At 43.8% G+C, this 17,212-nt stretch overlaps 1 protein-coding gene across 2 annotated transcripts in view; it reads left to right on the top strand.

Annotated features, from left to right (window-relative positions):
- LOC137537709 (mucin-5B-like) overlaps window positions 1-15,850 on the top strand; it is a 193,187-nt gene extending 177,337 nt beyond the window's left edge. The window contains exons 12-14 of one of the 2 annotated variants that reach the window (XM_068259646.1): window positions 403-429; window positions 12,382-12,490; window positions 15,503-15,850. In XM_068259646.1, the coding sequence (XP_068115747.1) occupies window positions 403-429; window positions 12,382-12,490; window positions 15,503-15,668 (302 nt within the window). In that variant the 3' untranslated portion in view covers window positions 15,669-15,850. The remainder of the gene's footprint in view (window positions 1-402; window positions 430-12,381; window positions 12,491-15,502) is intronic. The other variant, XM_068259647.1, reaches the window with a different exon arrangement.
- The last annotated feature ends 1,362 nt before the right edge of the window (window positions 15,851-17,212 follow it).

The raw sequence follows: 17,212 nt of genomic DNA, 5'->3' as shown, positions 1-17,212 counted from the left end.
GTTTTTGTGGTACACAGTCTCTGTGGCACAATCGGTTCTGGAGGGTCCAGAGGGTTCCCTCTTCTTGGGTAAGTAATAGATTTTTGGCCTGAATTTCACCTCAGGTTCTCTTTAAACTCAAGTCTGGTACCGTTATTACAACCCTAAAACTATCAGTGCCTTTTTTTCTGTAATGAACTTTGTATGTTGCATTTCTTCTGTAACATAATAGGTGCACATGGATCATTCATAACATGAACAGCAGGTCATAAAATAATACTCAGAAATTAATACAGGTAAAGACAAATCAATAACTTCAGATATCTAAAAACTTTTTAATCTTAATAACAATATAAGACTAAATTCTGGCGGATACCAATGTTACAAAATTCTGAATAAATGAAATTGTGTTATTCTCAATAGATGATTCTGATTTCACTACCAAAAAAGGTAAGTCATGGACCTGTTTTGCTTCAATAACAGTATTAAATGAATAACAGCAGAAATCACCAGGCTTGCTCAGATGTACCAAAATTCGGTTCGGGTACATTTGAATTCGGGTCCACATGACATTCGGATTCGAATTCACCTTCGTCCACGAAAGTCGACTCAGATTCGGTTCAGGTGTCGGTAACAAAATTTGGTAAAAAATTTGTGTTCGGGAATTCGGATGCGTTTTTTTTTTTAAAGGGAAATTACATTGAAATAGGTGTAATTAAAAAAACAAAACAAAAAAGTGACGTACGGCATTAGCAGCAGGCAATGTATTGTGTGGACCCTGGCGGTGGGACCACTGACAGCAGGAGGATAAATACAGCAGCAGTAGGAGGAGGAGGGACGTGTGGCACTGGCAGCAGGCAATGTATTGTCTCAATTGCCCAGACGCCGGACCGAGGGACACAACACTCTCGTTCAGGGAGGGCTGCTGACCACTGGCTGCAGGGGTGGATGTCATAACTTGTGTGGGGCGTTGGCTGTTGCTGCTGTTGGGATTGCTGCTCACAGCGGAGGTCTGTGAGAAACTCATGATGGGCTCACGAAACATGGTGAATGAACTGCAGTGGTAGTCTGACTGTCTGTAAACAGTAACTGAAGTGAATCACTGGCTAATGAGATGACTAATACCAGTGAGCAGTTAGCACAGTACAACGTAAGTCAAGGGTATCACTGGGTGAGTGATACCAGCGCAGACAGTTGGTGACAAATACAATTAAAGTCGGTCAGACGCACACAATCAACCAATTCGGTCGGGCAGGTGACAGTCACAGGTCACTCAATGGATGCTGGCCTGTGATGTGACTAACTATTATTTATTACACACAGTACAGAAGCTAATAAAATCGCACACTAACAGTACAAAAAATTAACTGAACGGGTACTAGTAGTCGTACGCAGGTAACTAAAAAATCCCTTGCGTACTTCAAATAACGAAGTTGTGCGGCGCAGACAGTTGGTGACAAATACAGTCGGCCACACACGGTCAGACGCAATCAATCAATAGGGTCGGGCTGATGACTGTCACAGATCACAACAGGTTTGCTGGCCTGTACAGTGTACACAGTCAGTAACTAACTAACACAGTACTGAAGCTAATAAACTAACAGACTACAGCAGTACTAAATAATTAACTACACTAGTACACAACTAACTAGAATCCCTACCCTTCCTAAGCTAGTAGTAGGCTAAGGCTGCCCTAGGCTAGCAGGCCAAGCCTGCACACAGACTAACACTAGCCTAGCACAGTATACACTATACACTAGCTGACGACAAACAATCAAATTACTAGCTAACTATATAAGACTACAATCAATGTGTTTAGGAGGTGTTTAGGAAGCAAAACGCTAGGTTTAGCAGTGGAATGCACTTGCTAAGACGCAGCACAGCACTGGAGAATCTCTCAGTACCAGCACATTCACACAAGTACATGGCTCCGCAAGATCGCCGCCAACTTATATAGAGCAGGGGAGAAAAGACAAGACAAATAACATTTGTATTGCGCTTTTCTCCTGGCGGACTCAAAGCGCCAGAGCTGCAGCCACTAGGACGCGCTCTATAGGCAGTAGCAGTGTTAGGGAGACTTGCCCAAGGTCCCCTATTGAATAGGTGCTGGCTTACTGAACAGGCAGAGCCGAGATTCGAACCCTGGTCTCCTGCATCAGAGGCAGAGCCCTTAACCATTACACCATCCAGCCACTTTACACCATCCAGCCAGGCTCCCCTCCTCTGATTGGTTGCTAGGGTTGCCTCGGCTGGAGGACTTCTGATTGGCCCAATGACGTCATCCCCGAATCCCGAAGCCGAACCCGAACCTACCGCGCCATCCGGCCGTATTCGAGTGCGCACATTCGGGAAACTTCGCATTCGGATTTGGCATGATTTGAACTGTTTGGGTTCGCATTCGGCAAACCTGAAAAATCACCCGAATTTTCGGGTAAACTTCGCATTCGGAATCCTGCTGAGCAACCTTGGAAATCACTTTTTTTTTCTTGTTGTAACCAGTGTCTTCGGTAACCCTAAATTAATTATTTTCTGTGATATCTAGATGATTAACTGATCAGTAATGGGTGGCATGTATAAGTTTGTGAATCCTTTTGACTGATGAATGGCCTAAATATGACCTGAAACTATTCTGTTTGTCATATAAGTACTAAAATTAGATACTTAATCCCAATGAAAAAAATGATTGTCAAATTTTAGATTATGAATGAGTGCGCACATTTTTAAGTTTGATCTTGCAGCAAATTGGCCTATTTTCGCTTAGTGAGCCTTTTTGTGAAAAATGATGTGTTTTTGCATGAGAATTTGCTTTTACACATTTTCAAAAATTCACTAGCAGATTTGGGGGCTTAACTGCTTTGAAGACTACCGCCGAGATTAGAGGTTATTAGCAAAGCGCCCACACAAGCTAGAAATGTACCCCCGGTTTACAGGTGGTAGTTACACACTGTGTACTGACCACCAGTAAACCCCGACAACAAAATCACTTCTCTTTCTGTTGATAAAATTGTCCCTACCGATGAGTAGATACATTATCTGTCATTTAACCGCATATAAAAAAAAATTATTTTCGTAACTTTAAAAACTATTTTCTCAAAAACGACAGTCTTTTTGAAATAATATTTTATCCTGTTTCTACTGTTCTTCTTAACATACCTAGCACATTTGGATCTGGCATGTATGGGGGCTTTGCTATTAACTGCTTAAAGGGAACCTTAACTGAGAGTGATATGGATGTTTCCTGTTAACCACTTCCTGACCGCCTAACGCACAGAGGCGGCCGGGAAGTGGAGCCCTTAAGGACCGGCTCACCCACAGAGGCGGCGGTCCATTTAAGGGCATGGGCGGAGCGATCGCGTCATCCGTGACACGATCCTCCGCCGGCGCCTGTCACCGCTCGCTCGCCGCAACATCCCGCCGGCTATACGGAAGCGCCGGCGGGATGTTAACCCCGCGATCGCCGCATACAAAGTGTATAATACACTTTGTAATGTTTACAAAGTGTATTATACAGGCTGCCTCCTGCCCTGGTGGTCCCAGTGTCCGAGGGACCACCAGGGCAGGCTGCAGCCACCCTAGTCTGCACCCAAGCACACTGATTTCTCCCCCCCCTGCCCCAGATCGCCCACAGCACCCATCAGACCCCCCCCCTGCCCACCCCCCAGACCCCTGTTTGCACCCAATCACCCCCCTAATCACCCATCAATCACTCCCTGTCACTATCTGTCAACGCTATTTTTTTTTATCCCCCCCCCCTGCTCCCTGCCCCCTCCTGATCACCCCCCACCCCTCAGATTCTCCCCAGACCCCCCCCCCAGACCCCCCCCCCTGTTTACTGTATGCATCTATCCCCCTGATCACCTGTCAATCACCTGTAAATCACCCGTCAATCACCCATCAATCACCCCCTGTCACTGCCACCCATCAATCAGCCCCTAACCTGCCCCTTGCGGGCAATCTGATCACCCCCCCACACCAATAGATCGCCCACAGATCCGACATCAGATCACCTCCCAAATCCATTGTTTACATCTATTCTCTCCTCTAAACACCCACTAATTACCCATCAATCACCCCCTATCACCACCTGTCACTTTTACCTATCAGATCAGACCCTAATCTGCCCCTTGCGGGCACCCAATCACCCGCCCACACGCTCAGATTGCCCTCTGACCCCCCCTTATCAATTCACCAGTGCATTAATTACATCTGTTCTTCCCTGTAATAACCCACTGATCACCTGTCAATCACCTGCCAATCACCTATCACCCATCAATCACCCCCTGTCACCCCCTGTCACTGCCACCCATCAATCAGCCCCTAACCTGCCCCTTGCGGGCAATCTGATCACCCACCCACACCATTAGATCGCCCGCAAACCCGCCGTCAGATTACCTCCCAAATGTATCGTTTTCATCTGTTATCTTCTCTAAACACCCACTAATTACCCATCAATCACCCCCTATCACCACCTGTCACTGTTACCTATCAGATCAGACCCTAATCTGCCCCTTGCGGGCACCCAATCACCCGCCCACACGCTCAGATTGCCCTCAGACCCCCCCCCCCCCTTATCAATTCGCCAGTGCATTAATTACATCTGTCCTTCCCTGTAATAACCCACTGATCACCTGTCAATCACCTGCCAATCACCTATCACCCATCAATCACCCCCTGTCACTGCCACCCAACAATCAGCCCCTAACCTGCCCCTTGCGGGCAATCTGATCACCCACCCACACCAATAGATCGCCCGCAGATCCGACATCAGATCACCACCCAAGCGCAGTGTTTCCATCTATTCTCTCCTCTAAACACCCACTAATTACCCATCAATCACCCATCAATCACTCCCTATCACCACCTGTCACTGTTACCTATCAGATCAGACCCTAATCTGCCCCTTGCAGGCACCCAATTGCCCGCCTACACGCTCAGATTGCCCTCAGACCCCCCCTTATCAATTCGCCAGTGCAATATTTACATCTGTTCTCCCCTGTAATAACCCACTGATTACCTGTCAATCACCTATCAATCACCCATCAATCACCCCCTGTCACTGCCACCCATCAATCACCCCCTGTCACTGCCACCCATCAATCACCCGCTGTCACTGCCACCCATCAATCAGCCCCTAACCTGCCCCTTGCGGGCAAACTGATCACCCACCCACACCAATAGATCGCCCGCAGATCCGACATCAGATCACCACCCAAGCGCAGTGTTTCCATCTATTCTCTACCCTAAACACCCACTAATTACCCATCAATCACCCCCTGTCACTGCTACCTATCAGATTAGACCCCTATCTGCCCCTAGGGCACTCAATCACCCGCCCACACCCTCAGAATGCCCTCAGACCCCAGCCCTGATCACCTCGCCAGTGCATTGCTTGCATCCATTCCCCCCTCTAATCACACCTTGAGACACCCATCAATCACCTCCTGTCACCCCCTAGCACACCTACCCATCAGATCAGGCCCCAATTTGCCCCGTGTGGGCTCCTGATCACTCGGCCAAACCCTCAGACCCCCTTCCGATCACCTCCCCAGTGCATGGATTGCATCTATTTTCCCCTCTAACCACCCCCTGAGACACCCATCAATCACCTCCTGTCACCCCCCTAGCACTCCTTCCATCAGATCAGGCCCAATACAACCTGTCATCTAAAAGGCCACCCTGCTTATGACCGGTTCCACAAAATTCGCCCCCTCATAGACCACCTGTCATCAAAATTTGCAGATGCTTATACCCCTGAACAGTCATTTTGAGACATTTGGTTTCCAGATTACTCACGGTTTTGGGCCTGTAAAAGTGACCCCATTTTAGGAAAAAAAGACACCCCAAGGTATTATGTTAGGTGTATGACGAGTTCATAGAAGATTTTATTTTTTGTCAAAAGTTAGCGGAAATTAATTTTTATTGTTTTTTTTTTCACAAAGTGTCATTTTTCACTAACTTGTGACAAAAAATAAAATCTTCTATGAACTCGCCATACACCTAACGGAATACCTTGGGGTGTCTTCTTTCTAAAATGGGGTCACTTGTGGGGTTCCTATACTGCCCTGGCATTTTAGGGGCCCTAAACCGCGAGGAGTAGTCTAGAAAACAAATGCTTCAAAATGACCTGTGAATAGGACGTTGGGCCCCTTAGCGCACCTAGGCTGCAAAAAAGTGTCACACATGTGGTACCGCCGTACTCAGGAAAAGTAGTATAATGTGTTTTGGGGTGTATTTTTACACATACCCATGCTGGGTGGGAGAAATTTCTATGTAAATGGACAATTGTGTGTAAAAAAATCAAACAATTGTCATTTACAGAGATATTTCTCCCACTTAGCATGGGTATGTGTAAAAATACACCCCAAAACGCATTATACTACTTCTCCTGAGTACAGCGGTACCACATGTGTGGCACTTTTTTACACCCTAAGTACGCTAAGGGGCCCAAAGTCCAATGAGTACCTTTAGGATTTCACAGGTCATTTTGCGACATTTGGTTTCAAGACTACTCCTCACGGTTTAGGGCCCCTAAAATGCCAGGGCAGTATAGGAACCCCACAAATGACCCCATTCTAGAAAGAAGACACCCAAAGGTATTCCGTACGGAGTATGGTGAGTTCATAGAAGATTTTATTTTTTGTCACAAGTTAGCGGAAAATGACACTTTGTGAAAAAAAACTATTAAAATCAATTTCCGCTAACTTGTGACAAAAAAATAAAAACTTCTATGAACTCACCATACTCCTAACGGAATACCTTGGGGTGTCTTCTTTCTAAAATGGGGTCATTAGTGGGGTTCCTATACTGCCCTGGCATTTTAGGGGCCCTAAACCGTGAGGAGTAGTCTTGAAACCAAATGTCGCAAAATGACCTGTGAAATCCTAAAGGTACTCATTGGACTTTGGGCCCCTTAGTGCAGTTAGGGTGCAAAAAAGTGCCACACATGTGGTATCGCCGTACTCGGGAGAAGTAGTACAATGTGTTTTGGGGTGTATTTTTACACATACCCATGCTGGGTGGGAGAAATACCTCTGTAAATGACAATCTTTTGATTTATTTACACACAATTGTCCATTTACAGAGGTATTTCTCCCACCCAGCATGGGTATGTGTAAAAATACACCCCAAAACACATTGTACTACTTCTCCCGAGTATGGCGATACCACATGTGTGGCACTTTTTTGCACCCTAACTGCGCTAAAGGGCCCAAAGTCCAATGAGTACCTTTAGGATTTCACAGGTCATTTTGAGATATTTCGTTTCAAGACTACTCCTCACGGTTTAGGGCCCCTAAAATGCCAGGGCAGTATAGGAACCCCACAAATGACCCCATTTTAGAAAGAAGACACCCCAAGGTATTCCGTTAGGAGTATGGTGAGTTCATAGAAGATTTTATTTTTTGTCAAAAGTTAGCGGAAATTGATTTTAATTGTTTTTTCACAAAGTGTCATTTTCCGCTAACTTGTGACAAAAAATAAAATCTTCTATGAACTCGCCATACTACTATCGGAATACCTTGGGGTGTCTTCTTTCTAAAATGGGGTCATTTGTGGGGTTCCTATACTGCCCTGGCATTTTAGGGGCCCTAAACCGTGAGGAGTAGTCTTGAAACGAAATTTCTCAAAATGACCTGTGAAATCCTAAAGGTACTCATTGGACTTTGGGCCCTTTAGCGCAGTTAGGGTGCAAAAAAGTGCCACACATGTGGTATCGCCGTACTCAGGAGAAGTAGTATAATGTGTTTTGTGGTGTATTTTTACACATACCCATGCTGAGTGGGAGAAATATCTCTGTAAATGGACAATTGTGTGTAAAAAAAATTAACAAATTGTCATTTACAGAGATATTTCTCCCACCCAGCATGGGTATGTGTAAAAATACACCCCAAAACACATTATACTACTTCTCCTGAGTACGGCAATACCACATGTGTGGCACTTTTTTGCAGCCTAACTGCGCTAAGGGGTCCAAAGTCCAATGAGCACCTTTAGGCTTTACAGGGGTGCTTACAATTTAGCACCCCCCAAAATGTCAGGACAGTAAACACACCCCACAAATGATCCCATTTTGGAAAGTAGACCCTTCAAGGTATTCAGAGAGGGGCATGAAGAGTCCGTGGCAGATTTCATTTTTTTTTGTCGCAAGTTAGAAGAAATGGAAACTTTTTTTTTTTCTCACAAAGTGTCATTTTCCGCTTACTTGTGACAAAAAATAATATCTTCTATGAACTCACTATGCCTCTCAGTGAATACTTTGGGATGTCTTCTTTCCAAAATGGGGTCATTTGGGGGGTATTTATACTATCCTGGAATTCTAGCCCCTCATGAAACATGACAGGGGGTCAGAAAAGTCAGAGATGCTTGAAAATGGGAAAATTCACTTTTTGCACCATAGTTTGTAAACGCTATAACTTTTACCCAAACCAATAAATATACACTGAATGGGTTTTTTTTAATCAAAAACATGTTTGTCCACATTTTTCGCGCTGCATGTATACAGAAATTTTACTTTATTTGAAAAATGTCAGCACAGAAAGTTAAAAAAATCATTTTTTTGCCAAAATTCATGTCTTTTTTGATGAATATAATAAAAAGTAAAAATCGCAGGAGCAATCAAATAGCACCAAAAGAAAGCTTTATTAGTGACAAGAAAAGGAGCCAAAATTCATTTAGGTGGTAGGTTGTATGAGCGAGCAATAAACCGTGAAAGCTGCAGTGGTCTGAATGGAAAAAAAGTGGCCGGTCCTTAAGGGGTAGAAAGCCCTAGGTCCTCAAGTGGTTAAACAATACCAGTTGCCTGGCAGTCCAGCTGATCTCTGTGGCTGCAATAGTGGCTGAATCACACCCTGAAACAAGCATGCAGCTAATCCAGTCTGACTTCAGTCAGAGTACCTGATCTGCATGCTTGTTCAGGGGCTGTGGCTAAAAATATAAGACACACAGGATCAGCAAGCGATTCAGGCAACTGGTATTATTTTAAAAGGAAAAATCCATATCCTTCTCAGTTTAGGTTCCCTTTAAAGTGTACCAGAGCTGACTGAATAGGAAAAAACAATACTTACCCGGGGCTTCCTCCAGCCCCATAAGCATGTGTGAGAACCTCGCCGTCCTCCCAGGGTCTGCTGTTCAGCCGCAGTCAGCCCTGGTAACAGGCTAAGTTGTGACAGTTATGGCCTTCTGTGCATGCTGGTTTACTTTAAGCCCAGTGTTGCCAACAGTCCGTCAAAGTACGGGCAGTCCGTACATATGAAGTTAAATTTACCCTGTCCGTACCTGCCCGTACTTAGGGACATGCGTCCGTCTAAAAAGTCAACACACTGCCGTGATCTTGTGTGCGCATGTGCGCCCCGCAGTTACAGGCAACTTGGTCCCCAGTGGCAGCTCTGTAAAAAGCCTCAGGCTTCTATTTCCTCCTTCCCCTGCCCTCCAATCAGTAACGCTGATTCGTATGCTGGTGCCACTCTCCAGCCAATGAGTCAGGCAGCCAGCAAGCCCGCCCCTTTAAACCCCGTCCAGGAAACAGCAGCAGCTGTGGGGCAGAGAGGAAAACAGCAGCGTGCACTGTTCACCCTTCAGCCCCCGCTGCCCCCCCTGACTTCTTAGCGTCTCTCCCCAGATAACGGCAGCCAGACACAGAGCAAGGTATGAACTTTGAAGATGTGTGTCATCTGCTCTGGGCTGCCTGGGGATATTTGCACCATCCGCAGTAAGAATCAGCATGCAGTCCTGTAACCTCAGTGTGTGTGTGACATAATGCAGAAACACACACACACACACACACACACACACACACAGAAATTCTCACACACACACACACACACACACACACACACACACACACACACACACACACACACACACACACACACACACACACACACACACACAGAAATTCTCTCTCACACACACACACACACACACACACACACACACACACACACACACACACACACACACACACACACACACACACAAATTCACACTATAATCCTAACATAGTCATATGCTATTGTTCTCCCGTATTGTTATGTATTTGTATAGCCTTAACATCTTAACAACTTCTGCAGCACTTTACAGAGTACATAGTCATGTCACTGACTATCAGAGAAGCTCACAATCTAATCCTACCATAGTTATATTCTAATGTCCTACCATATTACTACTATGTATTTGTATAGCCCTAACATCTTCTGCAGCACTTTACAGAGTACATAGTCATGTCACTGTCGGAGGAGCTCACAATCTAATCTTGTCATAGTCTAATGACCTACCATATTATTATTATGTATTTATATTCCACTGACATCTCCTGCAGCACTTTACAGAATACATAGTCCTGTCACTGCCTGACTGTCCTCAGAGGAGCTCACAATCTAATCCTACCATAGTCATAGTCTAATGTCCTACCATATTATTATTATTATTATTATTTTAAAGGAAAATCATGACGGTTAACAAGGTTGCTCATACTTTCGCATCCCACTGGCTCACTCTATATATATATATATATATATATATATATATATATATATATATATATATATATATATATATATATATATATATATATACACACACACACACATACACACAGTGGGTTGCAAAAGTATTCAGCCCCCTTGAAGTTTTCCACATTTTGTCATATTACTGCCACAAACATGAATCAATTTTATTGGAATTCCACATGAAAGACCAACACAAAGTGGTGTACACGTGAGAAGTGGAACGACAATCATACACGATTCCAAACATTTTTTTACAAATAAATAACTGCAAAGTGGTGTTTGCATAATTATTCGGCCCCCTTTGATCTGAGTGCAGTCAGTTGCCTATAGACATTGCCTGAAGAGTGCTAATGACTAAATAGAGTGCACCTCTGTGTAATCTAATGTCAGTACAAATATAGCTGCTCTGTGAGGGCCTCAGAGGTTGTCTAAGAGAATATTGGGAGAAACAACACCGTGAAGTCCAAAGAACACACAAGACAGGTCAGGGATCAAGTTACTGAGAAATTTAAAGCAGGCTTAGGCTACAAAAAGATTTCCAAATTTCCACAGAGCACTGTTCAAGCGATTATTCAGAAATGGAAGGGGTATGGCACAACTGTAAACCTACCAAGACAAGGCCATCCACCTAAACTCACAGGCCGAACAAGGAGAGCGCTGATCAGAAATGCAGTCAAGAGGCCCATGGTGACTCTGGACGAGCTGCAGAGATCTACAGCTCAGGTGGGAGACTCTGTTCATAGGACAACTATTAGCCATGCACTGTACAAAGTTGGCCTTTATGGAAGAGTGGCAAGAAGAAAGCCATTGTTAACAGAAAACATAAGAAGTCCTGTTTGCAGTTTGCCACAAGCCATGTGGGGGACAGAGCAACCATGTGGAAGAAGGTGCTCTGGTCAGATGGGACCAAAATGGAACTTTTTGGCCAAATGCAAAACGCTATGTGTGGCAGAAAACTAACACTGCACATCACACTGAACACACCATCCCCACTGTCAAATATGGTGGTGGCAGCATCATGCTCGATGGGTGCATCTCTTCAGCAGGGACAAGAAAGATGGTCAGAGTTGATGGGAAGATGGATGGAGCCAAATACAGGGCAATCTTGGAAGAAAACCTCTTGGAGACTGCAAAAGACTTGAGACTGGGGCGGAGGTTCACCCTCCAGCAGGACAATTACCTAAACATAAAGCCAGGGCAACAATGGAATGGTTTAAAACAAAACATATCTATGTGTTAGAAGGGCCCAGTCAAAGTCCAGATCTAAATCCAATCGAGAATCTGTGGCAAGATCTGAAAACTGCTGTTCACAAACGCTGTCTATCTAATCTGACTGAGCTGGAGCTGTTGTGCAGAGAAGAATGGGCAAGGATTTCAGTCTCTAGATGTGCAAAGCTGGTAGAGACATACCCTAAAAGACTGGCACCTGTAATTGCAGCAAAAGGTGGTTCTACAAACTATTGATTCAGGGGACCGAATAATTACGCACACCCCACTTTGCAGTTATTTATTTGTAAAAAATGTTTGGAATGATGTATGATTTTCGATCCACTTCTCACGTGTACACCACTTTGTATTGGTCTTTCACGTGGAATGCCAATAAAATTGATGCATGTTTGTGGCAGTAATGTGGCAAAATGTGGAAAACTTCAAGGGGGCCGAATACTTTTGCAACCCACTGTGTGTGTGTGTGTGTGTGTGTGTGTGTATATATATATATATATATATATATATATATATATATATATATATATATATATATATATATATATATATATATAATATAGTGAGCCTAAGTAAGGGACATTTTTTGTAAGCTGTTAAGCAATACGGCAAATTCCTATGTTTATTGTTGATATTATCTGTAATTTATTTATTTGCTTATTTATTCACTCAGATGAGTGCAAGCTTGAGGCACAGAATGTCAATATAACGAAAGGTGAATGCAGTGCTTCTAAAACTTTAACTGTGAATTATTGCCTTGGACATTGCACCACGTACTCAGAGTAAGTCTCCAAAACATTGTCAAATAATATTCTTTCATTTTGTATTTACAGTAATTATTTTATTTCAAATGTGTCAGTCAAAAGTCAGAATGGTATTGGACTATGCCAGTAGTATATCAATTACAAAGCAAGCTTTACTGCTGTCGTCTAATGAAGATGTGTATCATATGGTTAAGCTAGCACTTTGCTAGCTAACCATGCCCTCCAAGTCCCTCCGCTCTCCTCCGATCCCCCCCTCCGATCGCCGCCGTTATACGTACCCCCCAGGGATCTCGTGGTGGTGCAGCCTCCCAATAAGCTCCAGGCTTCGCTATGGGGAGGATCGGGACTGCTCATGACGTCATGTCCGATCATCGCCATAGCAACTAGTGAAGCTGCTTGGTGAAGCTGCGGCTCTCGCTGGATCGCGAAGGGGTAAATATTGCCGGCAGCGATCGGGGGGATCAAAGAGGTGCGGCGGGGCTTGGGAGGCATAGTTAGCTAGCGAAGTGTTTGCTAAAGCATTTAAATTACATTTTATTAAAACCATGAAACTGCGTACAGCCTATGAAACTGCTACCGCCAGGGAGGTTAATGAGTTGGTTGTTTAGCTGGTTTGTGTGTGGAAAATACAAGTCATGTAAATGGTTTTTCATGGAGTTGGTCATTTTGTGGTGTTGGTCATGTACTTTGTTGGACATGTGTATGTACCTTTAGGGCATAAGATGTTTGAATACAACAATATTCTTATCACCCGGAATTGCATGTGGCCCTATTGTCAATGGTTCACAGTTTACATAATCCAATTCCCTCAAGGGATTGACTCAGTTTTTCTTACATAATCCCTTCTCGAGCTCCCATTGGTCCATGGACACGCCCCCCTCTTCTGCCTTCTCCCTACCCATATGATACTATTACCTGCCTATCACTCAGCCCCCACCCCCAGGCCCCCACTAACCATGTGATTGGGCTACTCACACCCACATCGGTATTTAAACAGCCATTTCCAGACTTACCAGTACAGAGGCGCTTATCGTGACCTGGACACTATACTGGTAAGTCTGAATAACATTAATTGTACAGTGGTTTGCAAAAGTATTCGGCCCTTTGAAGTTTTCCACATTTTGTCACATTACTGCCACAAACATGAATCAATTTTATTGGAATTCCACGTGAAAGACCAATACAAAGTGGTGTACACGTGAGAAGTGGAATGAAAATCATACATGATTCCAAACATTTTTTACAAATAATTAACTGCAAAGTGAGGTGTGCATAATTATTCAGCACCCCTGTGCCAATACTTTGTAGAACTACCTTTTGCTGCAATTGCAGCTGCCAGTCTTTTAGGGTATGTCTCTACCAGCTTTGCACATCTAGAGACTGAAATCCTTGCCCAATTTTCTTTGCAAAACAGCTCCAGCTCAGTCAGATTAGATGGACAGCGTTTGTGAACAGCAGTTTTCAGATCTTGCCACAGATTTTTGATTAGATTTAGATCTGGACTTTGACTGAGCCATTCTAACACATGGATATGTTTTGTTTTAAACCATTCCATTGTTGCCCTGGCTTTATGTTTAGGGTCATTGTCCTGCTGGAAGGTGAACCTCCTCCCCAGTCTGAAGTCTTTTGCAGTCTCCAAGAGGTTTTCTTCCAAGATTGCTCTGTATTTGGCTCCATCCATCTTCCCATCAACTCTGACCAGCTTTCCTGTCCCTGCTGAAGAGAAGCACCCCCAGAGCATGATACTGCCACCACCATATTTGACAGTGTGGTGTGTTCAGAGTGATGCGCAGTGTTTTCCGCCACACATAGCGTTTTGCATTTTGGCCAAAAAGTTCAGTTTTGGTCTCATCTGACCAAATCACCTTCTTCCACATGTTTGCTGTGTCCCCCACATGGCTTGTGGCAAACTGCAAACGGGACTTCTTATGCTTTTCTGTTAACAATGGCTTTCTTCTTGCCACTCTTCCATAAAGGCCAATTTTGTGCAGTGCATGACTAATAGTTTTCCTATGGACAGATTCCCCCACCTGAGCTGTAGATCTCTGCAGTTCGTCCAGAGTCACCATGGGCCTCTTGACTGCATTTCTAATCAGCGCTCTCCTTGTTCGGCCTGTGAGTTTAGGTGGACAGCCTTGTCTTGGTAGGTTTACAGTTGTGCCATACTCCTTCCATTTCTGAATGATCGTTTGAACAGTGCTCCGTGGGATGTTAAAGGCTTTGGAAATCTTTTTGTAGCCTAAGCCTGCTTTACATTTCTCAATAGCTGTATCCCTGACCTGTCTGGTGTGTTCTTTGGACTTCATGGTGCTGTTGCTCCCAATATTCTCTTAGACAACCTCTGAAGTCATCACAGAGCAGCTGTATTTGTACTGACATTAGAGTACACACAGGTGCACTCTATTTAGCCATTAGCACGAATCAGGCAATGTCTATGGGCAACTGACTGTACTCAGACCAAAGGGGGCTGAATAATTACGCACACCTCACTTTGCAGTTATTGATGTGTAAAAAATGTTTGGAATCATGTATGATTTTCGTTCCACTTCTCACTGTACACCACTTTGTATTGGTCTTTCATGTGGAATTCCAATAAAATTGATTCATGTTTGTGGCAGTAATGTGACAAAATGTAGAAAACATCAAGGGGGCCGAATACTTTTGCAAGCCACTGTAATCTCCGCCCCTAGGACTTGACGCCTTTTGACGTTAGTCAGTGCTGGGAGAGACACCTTTCTGACGCCTATCGGCGACGCCTAAAGGCCTATTTGCCTGTAACAGCTGTAAAACCAGCCAATGTTGGGATGTTGATGGAGCTCTATATTAGCCACTATAACTAGGAATAGCCCATAGCAATATCTTTGCATCGTTGGGATACAATTATATTCTCCATTGTGATGCAATGAGCTTAGTGTGCAAGGAGCTTTAGTGTTGCGACTAGTGAAGAATGGAAAGGATAAAATTACAAAGTAGAAAGGTAGTTACATTCCACTTAAATTATACAGTCTGGTCTCTATCTCAACTTTCCAGGTTTTCCTTTAAAACTCAGAGAATGGTACGGACCTGTTCTTGCTGCAAGGAAACAAAGATAACTCCCAGGACAATCCAGCTCGACTGTCAGAATGGCAAAACGGAACCATACACCTATGATCACATAGAGGAGTGTGTATGTGAACCAGTGACGTGCCAAGGATAGAACACTGGTTCTGAAATGACACTATGGTCCCACCTAAACCTCTGGGCTAATGATGGTTCAAGCCAGATCATGACTTCTATTTATATATATGTGTTACAGAAGGTTTCTATAGTTTAATACATGTTGAGTCATTATGCAACAATGTTTACAAATTAATATCAAGCCAATATAACCAAACATTATTCCACATATTACTTTGATGCAGTGAATACCAATAGCAATACTATGTAACATGACTGAATAAAACATTTTTTTTTCTTTGCTGCAAAGAAATGTGTATTTGTGTCTTTTCCTAACATTTTCAAATGTTCGTTTTTGCCTGAACTCATCACATACTTAGATAACAATAACCTCACCTTGAACCAAGAGAGAGGACACAGATCTCTTTAAAAAATGCATGCAAATCTATTCTAAACTTCAGTCACAGAAAAAGATCATGTAATGAAGATCTACAGGGTTAGATTTGTTGAAAACTTGATTTAAAAAAAAAACTCAGTAAATCCACAGCGTCACACAGCTGAAATCCACTGAAAATATATTAAGTAATTCAATTGACTGAGTCTTACTATTAGTCAGATAAGTCACCCATCCTGTTAAGGACATGAAATGTCACAGACATTGACATTACGTTTCATGGCAACTCCTCAGGTGCATTTAAAGAACATATGGCAAGTGAAAGCAACAAAGGTAGAAATGAAAAAGTTATATAACGTATGCCAAATATTTCAAAGTGTTGTATAGTGATAAGTGCTGAGTCTACCAGGAGTGGCTGCACTGACCCCTCCGACCACTGTATGTTACCTGGTTGGTTTTGAGACAAATGGAGCAAGACGGCGGGCCATGGGAGGTTTGGTAAGCCTTTCCGCACCTCCCCCCACACACACTGCATTAATTGCTCATTTTTTGAGACCTAAGGTATCCTTTAAATACTGAACTTTTTCTTGATTTGCCAACAGTGGTAAAGTTTGTGAATTGACAATAATTGACATATTTACTGCACAATTCGGTAATTTACCACACTAGTTGGTAATTTAACTGTACCCTGCAGTAACAGCTTTAGTAAATTGATGCGGTAATGCATTGTGACTGGAGCCCTTTGTATGTTAACAGGCTCCAAGAAGGTTTAGGTTTTCTACTTTCCTGAACGGAGCAGTGCTTTTCAGCGCAGGTAGATTTGGGTACAGCCGGCGCAACCATAGACTATAATAGGAATCATATCTATATCGGCGCTCAGTGAGTAACGTCGGTACCGTCAGAAGACGGAGTCGAAGTTGCTTAAAAACACAGTAATTCAGCCTCCAGCAATCGCTGGAAGCCGAATTATATCATCCCCCACTATCCATGGCAGCCTGGAGGGGGAATAGTAATTAACACAGCTGGGACTTGTGCCGAAGCAGGATCAGCCATATACCGGCTGTATCCTGCGCCCAAGTTTACCGACGCCGAATTCAAATGTATGCATCAGGGAAGAGATGGGTGAGTTCCCTGACCTCCGGGAGCCAGCCTGAGTTTTACCTGCTTGTGTGCTGCTCACACGGGTGTAG

The sequence above is a fragment of the Hyperolius riggenbachi genome, chromosome 11 (genome assembly GCF_040937935.1).
Source record: "Hyperolius riggenbachi isolate aHypRig1 chromosome 11, aHypRig1.pri, whole genome shotgun sequence".
NCBI lineage: Eukaryota > Metazoa > Chordata > Amphibia > Anura > Hyperoliidae > Hyperolius > Hyperolius riggenbachi.
The sequence above is the reverse complement of the archived record's forward strand: the minus strand, read 5'-3'. Positions and strand labels throughout refer to the sequence as shown.